The sequence below is a fragment of the Pseudophryne corroboree genome, chromosome 4 (genome assembly GCF_028390025.1).
Source record: "Pseudophryne corroboree isolate aPseCor3 chromosome 4, aPseCor3.hap2, whole genome shotgun sequence".
Classification (NCBI taxonomy): Eukaryota; Metazoa; Chordata; class Amphibia; order Anura; family Myobatrachidae; genus Pseudophryne; species Pseudophryne corroboree.
In genome coordinates this window covers 196,462,079-196,481,388 of record NC_086447.1, presented here as the reverse complement: position 1 = coordinate 196,481,388, position 19,310 = coordinate 196,462,079, and the positions used below count along the sequence as shown (strand labels likewise).

Here is a 19,310-nt window from a genome sequence, read left to right as displayed (position 1 = left end):
CCTTTCTTGGTTTTTCATGAGGATAGGGCGGAACTCCGTACAAGAGCAGACTTCCTTCCGAAGGTGGTTTCGGGGTTTCACGTAAACCAGCCAATAGTGGTCCCATCTTTCCAGGGTCTCGCAGCTGAGGACGTGTCATTGGATGTTGTCCGAGCTTTACGGGTATACGTACAGGTTACGTCGTCTTTCAGAAAGTCGGACCATTTGTTTGTTCTTTATGATGGGCCAAAGAATGGTTGGCCGGCATCTAAGCAGACTCTGTCTAGATGGATTAGACTTGCCATTCGGCAAGCTTATATTTCCTGTGGCAAACAGATTCCAGTTCAGACGGGTGCTCATACTACCCGGTCAGTGGGTGCCTCATGGGCGGCTGCCAGAGGTGCTTCCACTACTCGGCGACGTGGTCTTCAGCCCACACGTTCGCAAGATTTTACAAGTTTGATACTTTTGCGTCCGGAGAATCTAAGTTCGGACGTTTAGTTTTGCAGGCCACCGACAGCACTCCCTCCCTGGGGGATAACTTTGGGACGTCCCCTACTGTATAGGACTCCAGTGTCCCCTAGTGGATGAAGGAGGAGGATTTTGGTACTTACCGATAAATCCATTTCTCTGAATCCTCTAGGGGACACTGGACGCTCGCCTCGGTGCTGTCAACCTGCTGTGTTCAAAGTTCTTGTTTTAAACAGTTCGTGCAAACAGCGTTAGTTGTTCGGTTAAGAGTTCTTGGCCGCTGTTTGATATGTTGTTCGGTTCCTCGCCATGAGCTATAGTGTCATGTTCTATTCTCTCAGTCAAATTTTTCAAACTGAGGGAGGAGGGATGTGAAGGGGGAGGAGCTGGCTGTGCAGACAATGCTAATTTTAGATTGTGCCACACCTCCGGTTCAAGGCTTCACACCCCTACTGTATAAGACTCCAGTGTCCCCTAGAGGATTCAGAGAAATGGATTTATCGTTAAGTACCAAAATCCTCCTTTCTCCTAAGTCCACAGGGATCCCACCCTGACGCACCTGATTTGAGGATCTTGCTACTCACTAACCTCTTCCTTCTTGTACGGAAAGGGTGTGCATGTGTGTGTTTATCGCCTCATTAGGGCTCTACATGATGCTCCTGCCTAGATGATTTGGAATCCAACTGATTTGCCTGAGCCAGTGGGCAGGTATATATGGACGGCCCCATTACATCCTGGGAGGCCTGAAAGCTTGTGATCGTTTGGTGCCAATCCGCTGTCGCTCCATCATATCCCATTGTTATCCTGTGAAACCTGTGCACTTAGGAGAAATACCATTATCAACGGTAAGTTCTTACCATAACTTATATTTTGTTTTTTCTTTTAATGTAATGCATTACATTCATTGCTGGAGGACTTTATGGTTTAAATGTCTATAATAAATGCAATTTGCTCATCCATTTCTTCCGGGTACTTTTAATTTACAGGTGTTCTCTTAGACCAAATAAGCCTATTTCAGATGGAGTAAATCATTGTTTTTATTTTCTTTTAGATCTGAAAATATGAATCCAGTCTATAGCCCAGGTTCTTCTGGGGTTCCATATGCAAATGCCAAAGGTATTGGGTACCCTGGTAAGTGTGATATGTTACTTGCTCGCTGTTCATATTTTAATAATGCTTATAGTCAAACTTGTTCCACATAGTCACATTTGTCTTCTCCCTGTACAGCTATCCATCTATTTGCAATTTACAATTTTTGATTAATTTCATATTCACAGGAAGGTTTATTTTTTATTTTATTTTTTATTTTTTTTTGGAACCCCGATCTTACTACTGTACTTCATAGCAATTTCTTTGCAAAAAATAGAGAGCAGATTAGACCGCTCTGTCTGATTGCAGCAACATCACATGGAATGGAAGTGGCCACGTGAAAAATGACTTGTATTAACCACTTGCCTGGCATGGTCGCATCAGATGCGACCTTGCCTGTAAGTGCTTTATCTGACCTGGTCGCACAGGATGCAACAAGTCAGACAAACAGTGTTAGCAGTGGCAGGGAGGAGAAACTTCCCTCCGCTGCTGCTCCCTCTGCCCTCCAGCACTCAGCCTTCAGTGTTGCAGTGTTGCCGTGCTGCCGGATCCTCCAGCGACTGCAGACAATAGCAGCCGCTGGTAAGTGTAAATCATCGCCCCTAAACCCCCCCCCCTCCCCTCCCCTGTGTACCTGGCAGCTGTCTGGCCTCAAAACTAAAGTCGCAATGTTGTTTTGTTTTTTTTTTGGGGGGGGGTTAGGGGGGATTTTTTTCCCTTTCATTTTTAACTAAACTCATTTTGGATAGGGTTAAATTCATGTTCCTCCCCCTAATTCACTCAAAAAGACAATCTCAGCGATTTTTTTTTTTTTTTTTTTTTTTTTTTTTATATAAAGGGGGGGGGGGGGGGGAAGGGGAATCGTCAGTTAAGTGGTAACGGTGGTCATCAGATGTGTCCGCCCACCTTCTATAGTAGGAGGCCGCTGTTTAAATGATGCTGTGTGTCTCAAGCAAGTCAGTTTGTAATGAGTGAATGTGGCACATGTTAGAGGCTAATTAGGACCTTTCCAGCTTGGATAGAAAAGTCACACAAATATTGAAATGCTAAGTCTGTGCACTCTGTTATGCTTTAAATTCAGGTAAGTCTGCCGCATTTTTATTCTGACTGCATCAAGTAGCAGGTCACACAATGATAACACAAGTTTCAGGGTTGCATCCCTTTTTTCAGGTGTACATCAGTCCCTGTGAACAGCATGTGTATGCAAGGGGAAGTCCTCCTATATCCCTAGTCTGATATATGGCAGGCTGGGCAATTCCGCTTGAATGTTAACTTTTTATAGCTTGTATAATTTAAAAAAAATTTGCTTAGGACTTAAAAACATGAAAACATTTGATAGGCATTGATAAGTGAAATGTTATCAATAGCTAGCATATGGGACCATAGGATTCCACCGCACCAGTGCAATATTTATGGTCATAAGAGTACCTAATATATGGCGGATAACCCATATTCCAGTCATTTTCAAGCGTCCTTATCAGACATATTTATTACAAGTTTCTCCTTCATCCACTAGGGGCCACTGGAGCGTAGTTACAATGGGGAAATAGTAGGCAGTAATTGGGAGCTGGCACTTTAAAATTCTCACACTGTGGCTAGCTCCTCCCCTACTATCTCCCCTCCAAGCCAGTCTTAGTTAGTGCCCGATGTGAGCTGGTTCACTTAGGTTTAGCTGAAGAATTTTTTCTTTTTTCTTTATTATTTTATTTTTCATACACACACGCACAGACTGGCAGCTCTGCCACTGCCAGTCTGCACCGCGGGAGCTGCTGGCGGGGTCCCATCGCAGCTGCGTGCGGCTCGGGATGGGCCCCGGCTGAGGGAGACACTGAGCTCTCCTGAGTTGGCGGACACCGCTGCGTGCGGCGCGTGTCGCGGCCACTCCATCCAGCAGAAGATTCCGGCAGCAGGGCAGCGGTGAGTATCAAATGTGGCCGGACACCGCTGCGTGCGGCGCGTGTCGGGGCCACTCCATCACAGAGGATTCCGGCCGGACACCGCTGCGTGCGGCGCGTGTAGGGGCCGCGGGGTCGAACAGAGTATGCCTAAAGTGGTGAGTACAAACATCCCCCCCTCCAGACTGATGTATGCTTTTACAGATTCAGTTTTCAACATATGTATCTCCAGTCATAGAAGGCTGGAGTGCATCAAAGGCGCTTACTAATTCTTGGCGCCATTATATGGGGGGCGGAGCTTCAGCCCGCTCTGTAGACGGGCTCAGCGCTCTTCACTACCCGGCTGCAGCAGAAGGCAGCCGGGGGATACAGAACAGTGAAATGTAAGTTACAAGGCTGGTTGCCTTTTATAGTTGCCGCCTTTATCTTATGTCAGTGTTGTGTAATGGACTGTCCGCTCCCCGGCCGCAGCATACAAGCGGACGGGGAGATACAGGGCGCTTCCTGCTTACTGTAGAGCAGGTTTGAATTTGGCGCAGAAGCGGGGGGGGCGGAGCTAACTCCCGCTCTGTTCGGCGGGTTAAGCGCTCCGTCCCCCGGCCGCTACAGGACCGCCGCTTCACTGTCATACCGCTCCCCGGCCGCTGCAAGCTCCCTTCCCTCTCCGGGCTGTTCAGGGAGGATAAAGGTAGGATGTGGGGGTGAAGGCTATTCCCGCTTTGCTCAGCGGGCTCCCGGCGGCGGATCGCAGCGTTCACTGCCTCTAGGCACAAATCCTGTTTCAGTTTTTAGTGTTTCTGTGCAGGGAGTTGCTGACATATTGGTAATATCTGACTTTGTTAGCCATTCCTCCCGGCAGGAGAGTCCTCTGCCAGACATTTCATACATGGAGCCTGCTCTATTACAGGAGCTGGGGCTCATCTCATTACTGATTAAAAATCTACTGTGCTTTACCCTACAAATACTATTAGGTTCAAATAGACAGTATTTACACAGGCACAGTATTTATCTACCCTAGTGGGTTCACATACACGGTTGGATTCACTGTGGGTGTGTGTATATGTGTATATGTGTATATGTGTATATGTATATGTATATATATATATATATATAATATATATATATATATATATATATATATATATATATATATATATATATATATAGAGAGAGAGATATAGATATATAGATATATATATAGAGAGAGATATAGATATATAGATATATAGATATATAGATATATAGATATATGATATATATATATATATATATATATAATATATATAGCAAGCAGATTGACCCGGCACTCCATACGCTCCCCAGCGTTAAGGTATCTTTGCCCCCGTGCCTTCAGCTCCTGGATTTTGTAGATCCCTTTATATAGTGGTAACAACGAGCGCGGCACTGGGAGACGTAAACGGTGATGTGAAAAAATCAAATGCTTTTATTCAGACAATCTACGTTTCGGGGACGCAGCCCCTTCGTCAGGATGAATAAAGTGACAATAGACAGTGTTTAAATACATGTGCAATAAGAGGTTACTCACCGCCTCCAGCCGTCGCGCCGCCCGGGTGCCGGATCTGACGTCACTCCCTCCAACAGGAAGTGTCGCGTCACCGGTCCGTCAAGCCAGCGTTCTCGGGCTGTGGGATACATGCAACCATGGCAACGTAAACAACAAGTGAATCAACTCAAAACACGCTTAATATACAAAAAACTAAAGTGCAAATCAAACTTTTCAAATGGTCATTGTTGCATGTGTGTTATCCATTAATAAAAAGTATTAAAATCATTTAATAATAATGCTCATGAATCTAACAGTCCCTACCGCTATTAATAACTCAATACATTGCTATAATTATTTACTTTGGGCATATGAACCGTTTCCATTTTTAAATATTTCCTACACATATATAAGTGTCACCATCATTGTAATATATTAGGACAGAGAGACGGCTAATGCTATCTTAATGCGCTGGGAAAGTGTCTATACCCCAAGAACGTCAACTATTCAACTTCATAGCCTGCAGAAGCAACCAGGAAAAATACGTCCACCTATGTCTGAACGTATGAGGCCACATCTGGAACTGCTTCTGCAGTTATTTATAGGAAACATCTCAAGCTTAACATCTCATTTAATCCCTTGGGATATACTGTATTAAGGATTGAGATCCACTTGGCCTCAATCTGCAACAATTTTTTTTGAACGATCCCCTCCTCGTAGCGATGGAGGGACCTGATCGATAATCTTATAACGCAGGGTAGCCATGCTATGTTTCGCTGTTGCGAAATGGCGGGCCACTGGTTGGTCACTTGTCCCTGCTTTATAAGCCTCGCGAATGGCATAGCGATGCTGTGCCATCCGTGTCTTAAAGGCACATTCGGTTTTACCGATATATGTTAGCCCGCAAGGACACGTCAGCATATACACTACGAATTTTGAATCGCAAGATAATGGATGTTTGATGCTGTATCTTTTACCCGTATGTGGGTGCAGGAAAAAATCTCCTGGCGACAAATAGCTGCAAGTGGTACATCCACTGCACTTAAAACAGCCATTTTTGCGCTTCAAAAAATTTTTGCTAGTTTGTTCCTTGCCGAACTTGGATACATCCGTTTTTACCACATAATCCCTAATACTCTTACCCTTGGAATAACTGTTAAGGAGCCTAGATCGGTATACTTCACCCAGCTCCCTATCAGTTGCCACTATCGGCCATATTTCTTTGGTACTTTTGGCTATATGTTTACTACTAGTACTGAACTGGGTAACCCAAGGTATCCTATTCCTAAGGGATTTTTGTGGTTTAGGAGTAAGTAATTGTTGCCTCGTTTTCCCTAGAGCTTTATTTTTGGCCTGCTCTAGGAGTTCTAAGGGATAGCCCCTTTCTCTGAATTTAGAGGTCATTACTTCCAACTGCTGGTCACGATCAGCCACCCCATTGGTGATACGGCATACCCTAAGGAATTGGGAATAGGGTAGACCCCTTGTGGTGGCTTTTGGGTGGAAACTGTCAAATCTGAGCAAGTTGTTTCTGTCAGTCACCTTAGTATACAATTTGGTGCTGATCTTCCCTTCAGTAACCGTGATACATACATCCAGAAAGTTAATCTGTGCATCGTCTGTCTCTATTGTGAATTTAATGGGACTTGCCGTAGAGTTATGTTGATCTATCAACTCAATCAGATTATGTATCACGGTTACTGAAGGGAAGATCAGCACCAAATTGTATACTAAGGTGACTGACAGAAACAACTTGCTCAGATTTGACAGTTTCCACCCAAAAGCCACCACAAGGGGTCTACCCTATTCCCAATTCCTTAGGGTATGCCGTATCACCAATGGGGTGGCTGATCGTGACCAGCAGTTGGAAGTAATGACCTCTAAATTCAGAGAAAGGGGCTATCCCTTAGAACTCCTAGAGCAGGCCAAAAATAAAGCTCTAGGGAAAACGAGGCAACAATTACTTACTCCTAAACCACAAAAATCCCTTAGGAATAGGATACCTTGGGTTACCCAGTTCAGTACTAGTAGTAAACATATAGCCAAAAGTACCAAAGAAATATGGCCGATAGTGGCAACTGATAGGGAGCTGGGTGAAGTATACCGATCTAGGCTCCTTAACAGTTATTCCAAGGGTAAGAGTATTAGGGATTATGTGGTAAAAACGGATGTATCCAAGTTCGGCAAGGAACAAACTAGCAAAAATTTTTTGAAGCGCAAAAATGGCTGTTTTAAGTGCAGTGGATGTACCACTTGCAGCTATTTGTCGCCAGGAGATTTTTTCCTGCACCCACATACGGGTAAAAGATACAGCATCAAACATCCATTATCTTGCGATTCAAAATTCGTAGTGTATATGCTGACGTGTCCTTGCGGGCTAACATATATCGGTAAAACCGAATGTGCCTTTAAGACACGGATGGCACAGCATCGCTATGCCATTCGCGAGGCTTATAAAGCAGGGACAAGTGACCAACCAGTGGCCCGCCATTTCGCAACAGCGAAACATAGCATGGCTACCCTGCGTTATAAGATTATCGATCAGGTCCCTCCATCGCTACGAGGAGGGGATAGTTCAAAAAAATTGTTGCAGATTGAGGCCAAGTGGATCTCAATCCTTAATACAGTATATCCCAAGGGATTAAATGAGATGTTAAGCTTGAGATGTTTCCTATAAATAACTGCAGAAGCAGTTCCAGATGTGGCCTCATACGTTCAGACATAGGTGGACGTATTTTTCCTGGTTGCTTCTGCAGGCTATGAAGTTGAATAGTTGACGTTCTTGGGGTATAGACACTTTCCCAGCGCATTAAGATAGCATTAGCCGTCTCTCTGTCCTAATATATTACAATGATGGTGACACTTATATATGTGTAGGAAATATTTAAAAATGGAAACGGTTCATATGCCCAAAGTAAATAATTATAGCAATGTATTGAGTTATTAATAGCGGTAGGGACTGTTAGATTCATGAGCATTATTATTAAATGATTTTAATACTTTTTATTAATGGATAACACACATGCAACAATGACCATTTGAAAAGTTTGATTTGCACTTTAGTTTTTTGTATATTAAGCGTGTTTTGAGTTGATTCACTTGTTGTTTACGTTGCCATGGTTGCATGTATCCCACAGCCCGAGAACGCTGGCTTGACGGACCGGTGACGCGACACTTCCTGTTGGAGGGAGTGACGTCAGATCCGGCACCCGGGCGGCGCGACGGCTGGAGGCGGTGAGTAACCTCTTATTGCACATGTATTTAAACACTGTCTATTGTCACTTTATTCATCCTGACGAAGGGGCTGCGTCCCCGAAACGTAGATTGTCTGAATAAAAGCATTTGATTTTTTCACATCACCGTTTACGTCTCCCAGTGCCGCGCTCGTTGTTACCACTATATATAATATATATATATATAGATATATATATAGATATATATATAGATATATATATAGATATATATATAGAGAGAGAGAGAGATAGGTATGTATATGTGTGGAGGTATGTATATAGATATATGCATACAGTACCGTATATAGGGCAATGCAGATGGTGTAGTGGTTGGTATTGCTGCCTCGCGGCATTGGAGGTCGTGGGTTTGGTTCCCACCGTGGCCTTAGCTGTGTGTAGTTTGTACAGATGTGTCCACATACATCCTTAGGATAAAACAAACCATTTCCGCAATGTTTTCTAATAACAAAATACCTCCTTACCACATAACATTTTCCCCCATCTTTTCTCGCAGTCTGGTCACCATTTTGAAAAGCCAGCGGAACCTCCGAGAAACATCTGGTGCACCTAAATTAGCGGTACACTACATACAGGGCGGGGTGTTGCCTTCCCTTTATTATTCCTTGGTGTCACTAGTTACTAATGCCATTTGTAATTTGAGAAATGTGTGTAAGGCATCAGACAAATAGCGCTGCTGCTCAGTATGCTAGTAGCGGGTATCTGAACAGGGGGACCAGGGTTTGAAAAACTTTAAGGGGAGCTCCTATAGCCTAGGGCTAAGAATCCTGTCCCACAGCGCAGCGCTACTGGTTCAGGTCTCCGCTGCTCCAGAAAGTTTATTTGAATCGTGTCGGTCACTACACATTATAGTGCAGACCTTACATAGGGCTGTGTTTATTTAACCCACCTTTTCTCCTTTCGTTGGTCTCACCTGGGATAGTCAAAGAATTCCCTCTTAGGTGTGAAGTATGCGGTGGAGCCATCTGCTTAGCCCTCCACGCACCTGCAGAACACCTGTTTGAACAGCTCAGATTATGCAGGTAATGTCACTATTAACCAGAGACCTTGTACGTCATTTCACCTCTCCAGGTTTCTAAAGGAACCTTGCTAACTAACCTTCCAGGTTATAATACTGATGATGTCTGTTTTCTGTGGAGTTTGAACCAGTGTCTCAGAATATCCAGGTGCATTATACAGCAGTTCGTCTGGTACTGCAGGTAAAGGAGGCGGACACGTCAAGTCCATCGGGGTTCGACGCCAATGACGAAATGACAGCGACTGGTCCAGTCTCGGATGAGCTGGGCAGGCTCCGGTAGGCGGCCGGCAGACACCCGAATACACTATCAGGTATCAATCAATGTTTGTTTTTTCTATCCTTTCCCCGCAGACGTCAGGAGATGGTATCAGAACCTCTCTAGGGTATACCCCTCGATGTATCGCCGGTCCAACAAGCTGCTGTTTTCCTGAGGCAGCCTTGCTCAGGGTTCCATCAAAGACATATACGGCAGCGCGGTTCTACCTTGTCCGGAGCAGGTAGGTTGTGGAACAATTGTCCTCTAGGTTACGGGATAAGTCGCATCAGGATAAACTGATACTTTGGTACAGGTCCGAATCAGGATTCTGCTTTATGATCTTTGGAGGTCTCCACGTCTGCAGACTCGGACCCTGCATTGTCGCTTGGGCTGTCTTAACCCGACGATCTCTGGGTCTGCGACAGTGACAGGTGAACATGTAATCCTACGGGGCAGATGGTTCAGGGAAAGGATCTTTCTGCAGGATTTCTTGAACCATGGGAGGTAAGTCCACTTTGCTTTCTCCTAATACTGCCCCAGCTCCAAGACAGACCTTTACCGGTCTTTCCTTTAGATTTTTCCGTGCCCCTTCAAACTTTCGACTCCACACGGGCGATATCTCAGTCGCCAGGGGATCTCAGGGTAAAAGGCTGAAGCAGAGGTTCAGCATCCTCGGTCCAGTCTGATTTTAGGTCATCCTATAAACCCACTACAGGTCAGACTTTCCTACCACCTGGAGGGTCCCAGGGTAGGCGCAGGTCGGTGGTCCTGCGGGAAGAACTGAGAAGGCTTGGGCGGTTACAAAACTAGATTTTGGAGTACAACCATCTCAGGCGTCCCTCGGCAGGGGTCGGCCGATTTACGATGACAAGAGTCATACTGCAGGCGGCGCTCCATATGCTTCTAACTGCAAAGGGTGTTGATCCCTGTTTTTCACATATCATTTGAATCGGGACAGTTCTCAGGCCTTTGTTTTCTTCTCACGTTCCGAAGCCAGTTGGCTCGGCCAGGCCTATTCTGGCCTTAGAATCCTTTCAGTCTGTGATTGCTAGTTTGAACAAGAAAGGGAGTTTTACGTGTCCCTTGTCTTCAGAGATGCCTGTTTACTCATTTCCGCTGGACGGCCTTTTCTCAGATTCGCATTACAGGATTCTCATTTTCGCTGTCAGTCCTTTCCTTTCGGTCTCTCTTCCGCTCCCACAGAGTTCAGGAAGATCACAGAATAACTCTTTTTTTCAAGGGCAGTAGGTGACGTTGGTTCCCTAATGGGACAATCTACTGCTACTTTCCCACTCTGTACATTAGGTGGCTTCTGAATATCCGGAGGATCCAGGAGCTTCTGGTTCAACACAGATCCAATTTATGCTCCTTGTAGACGTTCTCAACACGGTCCGTCAGAGGATTTTTTTTTTTCCTTCCTCGGCACCAGGTACTCTATTCCTTCTGTCAAGTTGCGACGCAATGAGTGGTCGCCTACATTCCTCTCTGAGCGGGGGACAACATTCCTCTCAGAGCGGGGGACAACAATCTTCTTTCCAAAAAGGTCAAGCCACCAGGTCAGACTCCCGGGTGAGGAAACATTCCCCGGAGTTTTGTCAGCTGGTCCGCTGTGGGCGGAGATTTCGGATCGACCTCAGGGCGTTCTGACTGACTCTTAACCCTTTACTACTCTCGGACGTGAGCTCGGGCGGCAGTAGCCGAGGAGGCCCTCAGGACTCCGGGGAGTTTTCTGGTTATTCTATCCTGCCTCCCTTTTTGATTTCTACCTCATGTTCAGTAACACAGGAGGGGATTATGTGTGCTAGCCCTCTCGGTGGCTCTGGTTGGGCCACGCATGACTTGAAGATACAGATACACCTGTTGTCAGTAGAGGAGCCTTGGCTCCTACCTCGACTGGACTGTCTACTTCAACAGGGTCCTTTTTCTTGGTTCAATCTTACACTGGTCTCGTTTAACCGTGTGACTGTTCTCGAGACCTCAGAAGGGAGGAGTTCCCTAGTTCGGTTAGGCCTACTGGGCCTCGATTTCAGAAGTCTGTTATCTCTTCTCGCTTTTGCCACTTTTGGAAAACTGTATGGGATATAATAAGCATAAAAGGGGTTTTCCCCTTTTTTCAGTTACCATTCAGCCGTCATCTTTGGTTTCTCTGGGAGGTTTTGCTCAGCTGCGCTTCAAACCACACTGACCTGAATTTTAGGTATCTGCCTTTTTCGGTTTTCTTCCAAAAGAGATTAGCCTAGCGGCCGTCAGTTCGGCCTCTTTTTTAGGGAGTACTCTATTGGCAACTCCCCCGGCTGAGCTTCGATCTCGGCGGTCGTTTCTTCCAGAGGGAATGTCCATTTTTCAGATAAATCTGACACTAGTGTTTTTTGGTCCTCTATGAATGTTGTCAGGGCTCGCCGACTCTCTACAGAGGTCTTCGGCTATTCGACGAAGTGTTTTTCTTCTTTGTGCTGTACGATGCTCCCGTGCTAAATAGCCGGGGTCCCAGCATACGCTGGGACGTTGGATACATCTGACCATCAGACAGTCTTCTTGGCGGTTGCTAGGAAGCCTCCGTTTTCCATTCCAGCGCACTTTATGCGCGTTGTAAGACCTTCGGGGGGCGGCTGCCCGTGGGGTCTCCATAAATGGTTTGTCGGGCGGCTACTTGGTCGGACCGACATTCGTTTTGTCAAATTCTACAAGTTTGACAATTTTGCGGCTTCTGCATCACAGTTTGGCCGAGCAGTTTTTACAGGACTCTCAGCGCTCTCCCACCCGTTTTTGGGAGCTCTGGGACGTCCCCATTGTAACTACGCTCCAGTGGCCCCTAGTGGATGAAGGAGAAATCAGGATTTTGGTACTTACCGATAAATCCCTTTCTCCGATTCCACAGGGGCCACTGGACGCCCGCCCAGCGCTGTTCCTCCTTGTTTTTTGCTTAAAGGTTTGCAGATCAATATATGACTGCTTGTTGAGTACAGGCTAGCCTGGTTTTTGTCAGGTTCTGTTCCAGGTTTAGTTTGGTTTATCCTGGTTTACAGGGCGTCATTAACCTCCTCTACCTTAAGGTTTGTTTATTCCATCTCTCATCGGGCACAGTTTTACGTAGACTGGCTTGGAGGGGAGATAGTAGGGGAGGAGCTAGCCACAGTGTGAGAATTTTAAAGTGCCAGCTCCCAATTACTGCCTACTATTTCCCCATTGTAACTACGCTCCAGTGGCCCCTGTGGAATCGGAGAAAGGGATTTATCGGTAAGTACCAAAATCCTGATTTTACTTAATTCTAGGGAAAACCATTAAGCTCACAATCTTTGTCCTTTTGGGGTCTAATTTTCCAATCTTTCTAATACAAAAGCATTCTTTTTTAATTTTTAACACTGTTTTTAGTATCCACACTTCTCTTTGGAATTGTAACTTGTTCTTACACTCTATCCGGTTTGTGACAAATACATCTTATGTCCCCGACACATTTGGCGATTTGCCGCCGAGGTGCCCGATGGCAGATATGGACGACCCGACGAAGGGGGTGGGCGGAGAGTGAAGTTTCTTCACTCCCTGACCTCGCTCGACCCCATTGCCCTGCATGCTAATATGGACGATATTGTCCATATTGGCTAGCAGGTATAAACGAGCCGGCATCGGGGCCGCGCATCGTTCATGCCTACACACTGAAAGATATGAACAATTTCTCGTTCATTACTGAACGAGATTTTTACATTTTATTTAAAAATCAACAAATTAATTTTCCCAGTTCACTACATTAGAAGAATGCATGTTCCTCTCCGGGTGTAAAAAAAACAAGCAGCTTTTGTGCGCTGTACTGAATGAAGCTCTAATGTTGATCAGCTGCCGTTTTGGAAAAGAGGTATGTACAACAAATAATAATAATAATAATCCAGAGCCTTCACTGCTGCACACAGTAAGCAACAATGTATTTTGAAGGGGCACATTTGCAGTAGAATGCTTCTTGCAGGACTGCTTCCTTTATTTTTATTTATTACAATATTCCTTCTGTTTCAGCAGGCTTTCCAATGGGATATGCTGCCGCTGCTCCTACCTACTCCCCCAATATGTATGCTGGTGCAAATCCTGCCTTCCCTTCAGGTAAACTAGTCTCTACTGTTTTCTGTGCAGACTGCATAATTAGGTTTTCTAAAATTTGTGTAAGGATACATGTCCTGACATTACATGTGCACCAGCAGCTTCCACATTGACTAAATGCTAGTCACCTCAATAGGTCCTAGTGAAGATGTCAACATGGATAAAATGTTAGGAACAATGAGAGGAAAAAAGCAATGCTTTCCAGTCACAGGAATTAGTTGCTGGACATACGAACATGATTTGTATTCGTTCCATATCATAGAGGGACTGAACCAGTGGTTGCACTGTTTTATTATTTTCTGTGGAATAAAACTACTATGCTTAACATTTCTCGGGTGTTTCTGTCCAGATATGAAGTCGTCACATTGTTAATTCAACTTAAGGATAAATCTACTGACATACTGTACAAACAAGTACATATTTTCTAAGAAATCGATCAAGGTTCAGGGTGGTAGTAATGCTTTGCAGGTTATTGCTATATAGAGAAATTGCAATCAAATGGGGTCCAACATTTTGACGGATGGGTTGGGGATTGGTACGCTGTGTATCTAACTATTCTATCACAAGTTCTGAGGCTAGGTGGCATTTGGAGCTGGCTGACATAAGGGGAGTGTTGGGCTCCTTTTAGGGGGCATGTCAGCCTTCCGTATAACTTGTGTCTTAAGAACGCACGCAAAAATGAGTTACTAATGTTTACGTTTTACTTCCATTGCTTAGTGGGTGGATCTAGCCCCATTTATAGTGGCGTGAATTACCCAATTAACATTTTAATTAAGATAATAAAAAACATTTTAATAGTAGTTCCAGTTAATTTTCCGCCTTTATGTGTAATATATGTATTCCTCGCTCCCTCCTCTACAGGGGTTTGAGTCTTGGATATAATTACCATATGTTTCTGTTCACTACTCCTTTATACCATGCAAACCCTCTTATAAGCTAATATGCTTTCTTCCTATTAAATATATATTTTCTGCTGCGGGGTACACTGGGCTCCACAAGCAAAGACATAGGGGTGTAGAGTAGGATCTTGATCCGAGGCACCAACAGGCTGAAAAGCTTTGACTGTTCCCAGAATGCATAGCACTGCCTCCTCTATAACCCTGCCTCCCTGCACAGGAGCTCGGTTTTGTAGTTGGTGCCGCAGATAGCAGGCACATAACAGAGGGGCTGCGCTGGGCAGCCCTGAGAAGAGCTTTTTAGAAGAAAAGTGAAGACTTCAAGGGCAGCAGCAGTGTGTATATGTCTTTTAACATTCACTGCTGCAGCTCCATCTCTCCCCAGCGGCGCTGTACACTCCCGAGCCCTGGTTGCCGGGTAACTACAGCAGGAGGCTCTGGTTTTCTTCCATGGTCAGGCACACACGACGGGGGCTCTCCGGGATCGCGTGGCCGCTCTTCGGGAGGTGGTGAGTGGGTCCCGCTTGCGGGACCTGTACTTTATCGTGATCCGGCGCGGTCAATGGGAGGCGGGCCGCGCGCGCTGGCGGTGGACACTGTGGCAGTACAAGCGATCCCACTAGATCACCAGAGCATGGGTGCAGGTCAGGTTTTCTCTTAAAACCATTTTAATAGTAGCCCACAGTACCTGGTGGTTTTGCCAGCAGGGGGATAAGGCTTAGACCTGGAGCCCCTCCCCCAGCCCCAGGGTGCCATTTCCCGCAAATGTTCCCACCCTGGAGCTGCATATCTGTCTCTCCCTCACTCCCTGTCAGTGTCTGGGCGCCATTTCTCTCAGCTACACTGTTCCTGGGACTGCTTGGGCAAATCCTCCTGTGTAAAGCTGCCTGGTTGTCAGCGCTGTGACTTTACATGACACTTAAGTATTCTACCTGCCTATTAGACAGTGTTAGTTAAGAAAGAGTGCATTTAGTCAGGGTTTTCTAGTACAATTACCCTGTGATATACATCCAGTTCTTACTGTGCAGTGTTATATCTATTGACTACATAGCTATATAAGCTGGTCCAGTGCAGTATTATTGTTAGTAATAACCTCTGCATTGTACAACTGTGACTGTATGTGTGTGCATTAGCTTGCTGAGTAGTTTCCATTCGTGTCTCTCACTCAACTTGCTATCCCTATATTGTATAACCTCAGGGGGCTTGGTGCGTCAGGTTTTATAATAATATAGGATATTCAAAAGATATACTCTGATACGTATTTTTCTCTGTGATTTTAGTCGCCACATCTCTCCTATATCTCTGCTTGTGCTGACTACACTGCGCAGGACTTTGGGTAAGAGGTATTGTGCTGCTGCCAATTGTACTGTTACCTGATACTGCCAGTTATATCATGTCTGCTTCTGATGGTAACGGTTCTGGGGCTGAACACACTGCCAGTTTTGCTGAAGCCACAGATCCATATGAGGAGAATATAGCAGCTGTGGGCTCTGGTTCTGGTGGCTCCTTGCCCCCCAGTGGGTCTGTGGCAACGGAGGTCCATAATGACCCACCGTGGGCTGCTTTTTCCACGATTCTATATACGCTAGTTAATAAACGAACACCCCCTATGGGATCCCCTATGCCGGTGCAACCGTATGTGGTCCCTGCAGCTAATCCGCCGTGGGTGGACGATTTATCTGCTCAATTGAAGAAGTAGAACCAGTCCCTGACTACTAAAGTCTGACCCTCGCTTGCCTAAGTCCAAGGGGTCCTCTAAGCGAGCTCTTATCTCCTCACAATCCACTGCTGTAACTGACTGTCGCTGTCTGATGAACATGGCACTTACACTGACCCCACAGATTCTGACTCAGATACTGCTGATGGGGAGGGTAGTTCACATGTGGATGTTCCTGATCTTTTGGAGGCTATTAAATTTAATTTTACAGATTACGGATGATCCCGAACCATCCGTCCCTCCTAAGAAACCAGATGGGTTCAAGCGTCAGAAGGTGGTTAAACAAGTTTTACTTCACTCTGACCACCTAGTGGATATACGTCAGGAACCCTGGGGAAACCCGGGTAAGAAGTTTGCGCCTCAAAAGAAGAGGCTGGTTCGCTATCCCCTCGCGCCAGAGCTTTCTAAAAATTGGGAAACGTCTCCTCCAGTAGACTCACATGTGGCTAGGATGGTTATTTCCTCGGCTCTACCTGTCACTACCGTCACGTCTCTAAAAGAGCCTACGGATAAACGTGTGGAGGGTTGTCTGAAAGCGATTTACACCCTCACGGGTGCTGCACAAAGGCCCACTATTGCAGCAACATGGGCTGCAGAGGCTATTGAAGCATGGGCCCTAGAGTTGGAAGCTGAAATCTCTTCTGACCATGCTAGACAATGCTTGTCATATATTGTCACAGCTTCTCGCTATATTAAAGAGGTGGCTTCTGATGCCGGTATCCTAGCAGCCAAGGCCTCTACTACATCAGTCCTGGCTCGCCGGATATTGTGGCTGAGATCCTGATCTGTGGATCTGGACTCTAGAAAAACCCTGGAGGTACTCCCTTTCAAGGGAGATATTCTGTTTGGGGAGGACTTAAATAAGATTGTGGCTGACTTGGCTACTGCCAAAACTGCCTGTCTGCCAAGTACCACTCCTTCTGTGTCGAAGGCTAAAGGTATTTCCTTTCGCCCCTTTCATCTTTCAGGTAAAGCAAAAGGTCAGGCGTACAACAAGTAGGCCCGCACTTCCAAACCTGGTAAGCCAAATCCCAAAAGAGCCTGGGCGGCCAGTCAGCCAGCTTCCAAGACTGATAAGCCTACCGCATGACGGGGCGGGCCTCCTTAACTCGAGGTTACGCCATAGCTTAAAAAAACCGACCCCCATCGATTTTGCCGGACAGACGTCCCGTTGGACCAGACAAAGGCAAACACTCTGCATTCGGTGGTACAGACCCTCCTGAATACAGGAGTCGTAGTACAGGTGCCTCTTGCGCAGAGGGGCTGGGGGTACTATTCTCCGCTGTTTCTAGTCCCGAAACCGAATGGGTCCTCCCGGCCCATTCTCAACCTCAAGGCATTGAACAGGTTTGTGAAGGTTTCTAAGTTCCATATTGAAACCCTTCGCTCTATAGTTCTGGCCTTGGAACCTGGGGACTACATGGTCTCCCTGGACATTCAGGATGCTTACCTGCATTTTCCTATAGCAGCGTCACATCAGCTATACCTGAGGTTTGTGATTGGCAACCTCCATTACCAGTTTCGGGCATTACCTTTTGGTTTAACTACGGCTCCGCGAGTCTTAACCAAAGTTATGACGGTGGTACTCCGCCGTCAAGGGGTCAGGATACTGCCATATCTGGATGACTTGTTAATCCTGGCAAATTCCCCAGAACTTCTCCTACGTCAACTGGATATGACTGTCCAGTTTCTAAAAGCCCACGGGTGGCTCATCAACTGGAAGAAATCCTCCCTGGTCCTAGCGATTGTTCTTGTCTCAGGAGAAAGTCCTGAAGCTTCAGGACAGGATTCGTTGCTTCCTTTCTCGTCCGCAAGTGTCGATACATTCGGCGATGCAGGTGCTGGTCCTCATGGTGTCTGCATTCGACATGGTGGAGTATGCTCAATTCCATTCTCGCCCCCTCCAGAAGTTGATTCTAGCTAAGTGGGACGGCCTGCCTCACCGGATCAGGTCTCACATGATTTCTTTGACTCCGGAGGTCCGTCTGTCGCTGCTCTGGTGGCTCCAGGACCGACAATTGTGCAGGGGCCGTCCATTCTGGATATCCAACTGGGTCCTGTTGACGACAGATGCCAGTCTAAGAGGTTGGGGCGCGGTGCTGGAGCAACACTCCCTTCAGGGTCCTCTCGATAAACAGTCTGGAATTTCGGGCGGTCTTCAATGCGTTGAACCTGGCCCAGCATTTAATTCAGAACCGTCCTGTTAAAGTACAATCGGACAACGCCACCACAGTGGCTTACATAAATCATCAAGGCGGTTCTCGAAGCCGCTTGGCAATGAAGGAAGTCTCACGGATTCTTCACTGGGCGGAACGCCATCTACCGGCCATATCGGCAATATTCATTCCGGGAGTCCTGAATTGGGAAGCGGACTTTCTCATTCGTCAGGACGTGCATGCCGGCGAGTGGGGCCTCCATCCAGAAGTATTTAAACTCCTAGTGGAAAGGTGGGGCCTTTCAGACGTAGATCTGATGGCGTCTCGACACAATCACAAGGTTCTGGTCTTCGGAGCAAGGACAAGGGATCCTCAAGCAGCATTCGTGGATGCGCTGGCGGTGCCGTGGAGGTTTCGGCTGCCGAACGTGTTCCTTCCTCATACCTCCAGCATGGCCTAGACAACACTGGTTCTCAGACCTGCAAGGCCTATCGTCAGAGCGTCCAATTCTACTTCCACAACGCCCAGACGACCTCGTTCAGGGCCCCTGTGTCTACCAGGACCTAGCCCGGCTGTATTTGACGGCGCGGCTCTTGAAACTTCCGTCTTAAGGGCTAAAGGGTTTTCTGAGGCGGTCATTCAAACTATGTTGCGGGCCTGGAAACCGGCTTCGGGTCGGATTTACTATAGGGTCTGGCATTCTTACTTTGTTTGGTGCGCATCTAACGATTATGACTCTTCCAAGTTTAGTATAGCCAAGTTGTTGGCTTTTCTTCAGCAGGGCCTGGACTTAGTTCCCCATATCTGATATTTCACCGTGACCGGGCAGTTCTTAGGACTCGTCCCGGATATTTACCTAGGGTGGTTTCTTCGTTCCACCTTAACCAGGAGATTGTGATTCCGGCACTTGTTTCTCCTGATCTGTCTCCCAAAGAGTGGTCTTTGGATGTGGTACGGGCTCTCCGTATCTATGTGAAGAGAACTGCTTCTGT

The 19,310-nt window shown here is 46.4% G+C and overlaps 1 protein-coding gene across 3 annotated transcripts in view; it reads left to right on the top strand.

The window, feature by feature from the left end:
• FAM168B (family with sequence similarity 168 member B) overlaps nucleotides 1–19,310 on the top strand; it is a 194,678-nt gene that overhangs the window by 62,306 nt on the left and 113,062 nt on the right. For 2 of the 3 annotated variants that reach the window (XM_063915715.1, XM_063915717.1), the window contains exons 3-4: nucleotides 1,502–1,581; nucleotides 13,469–13,552. In XM_063915715.1, the coding sequence (XP_063771785.1) occupies nucleotides 1,512–1,581; nucleotides 13,469–13,552 (154 nt within the window). In that variant the 5' untranslated portion in view covers nucleotides 1,502–1,511. The remainder of the gene's footprint in view (nucleotides 1–1,501; nucleotides 1,582–13,468; nucleotides 13,553–19,310) is intronic. The other variant, XM_063915716.1, reaches the window with a different exon arrangement.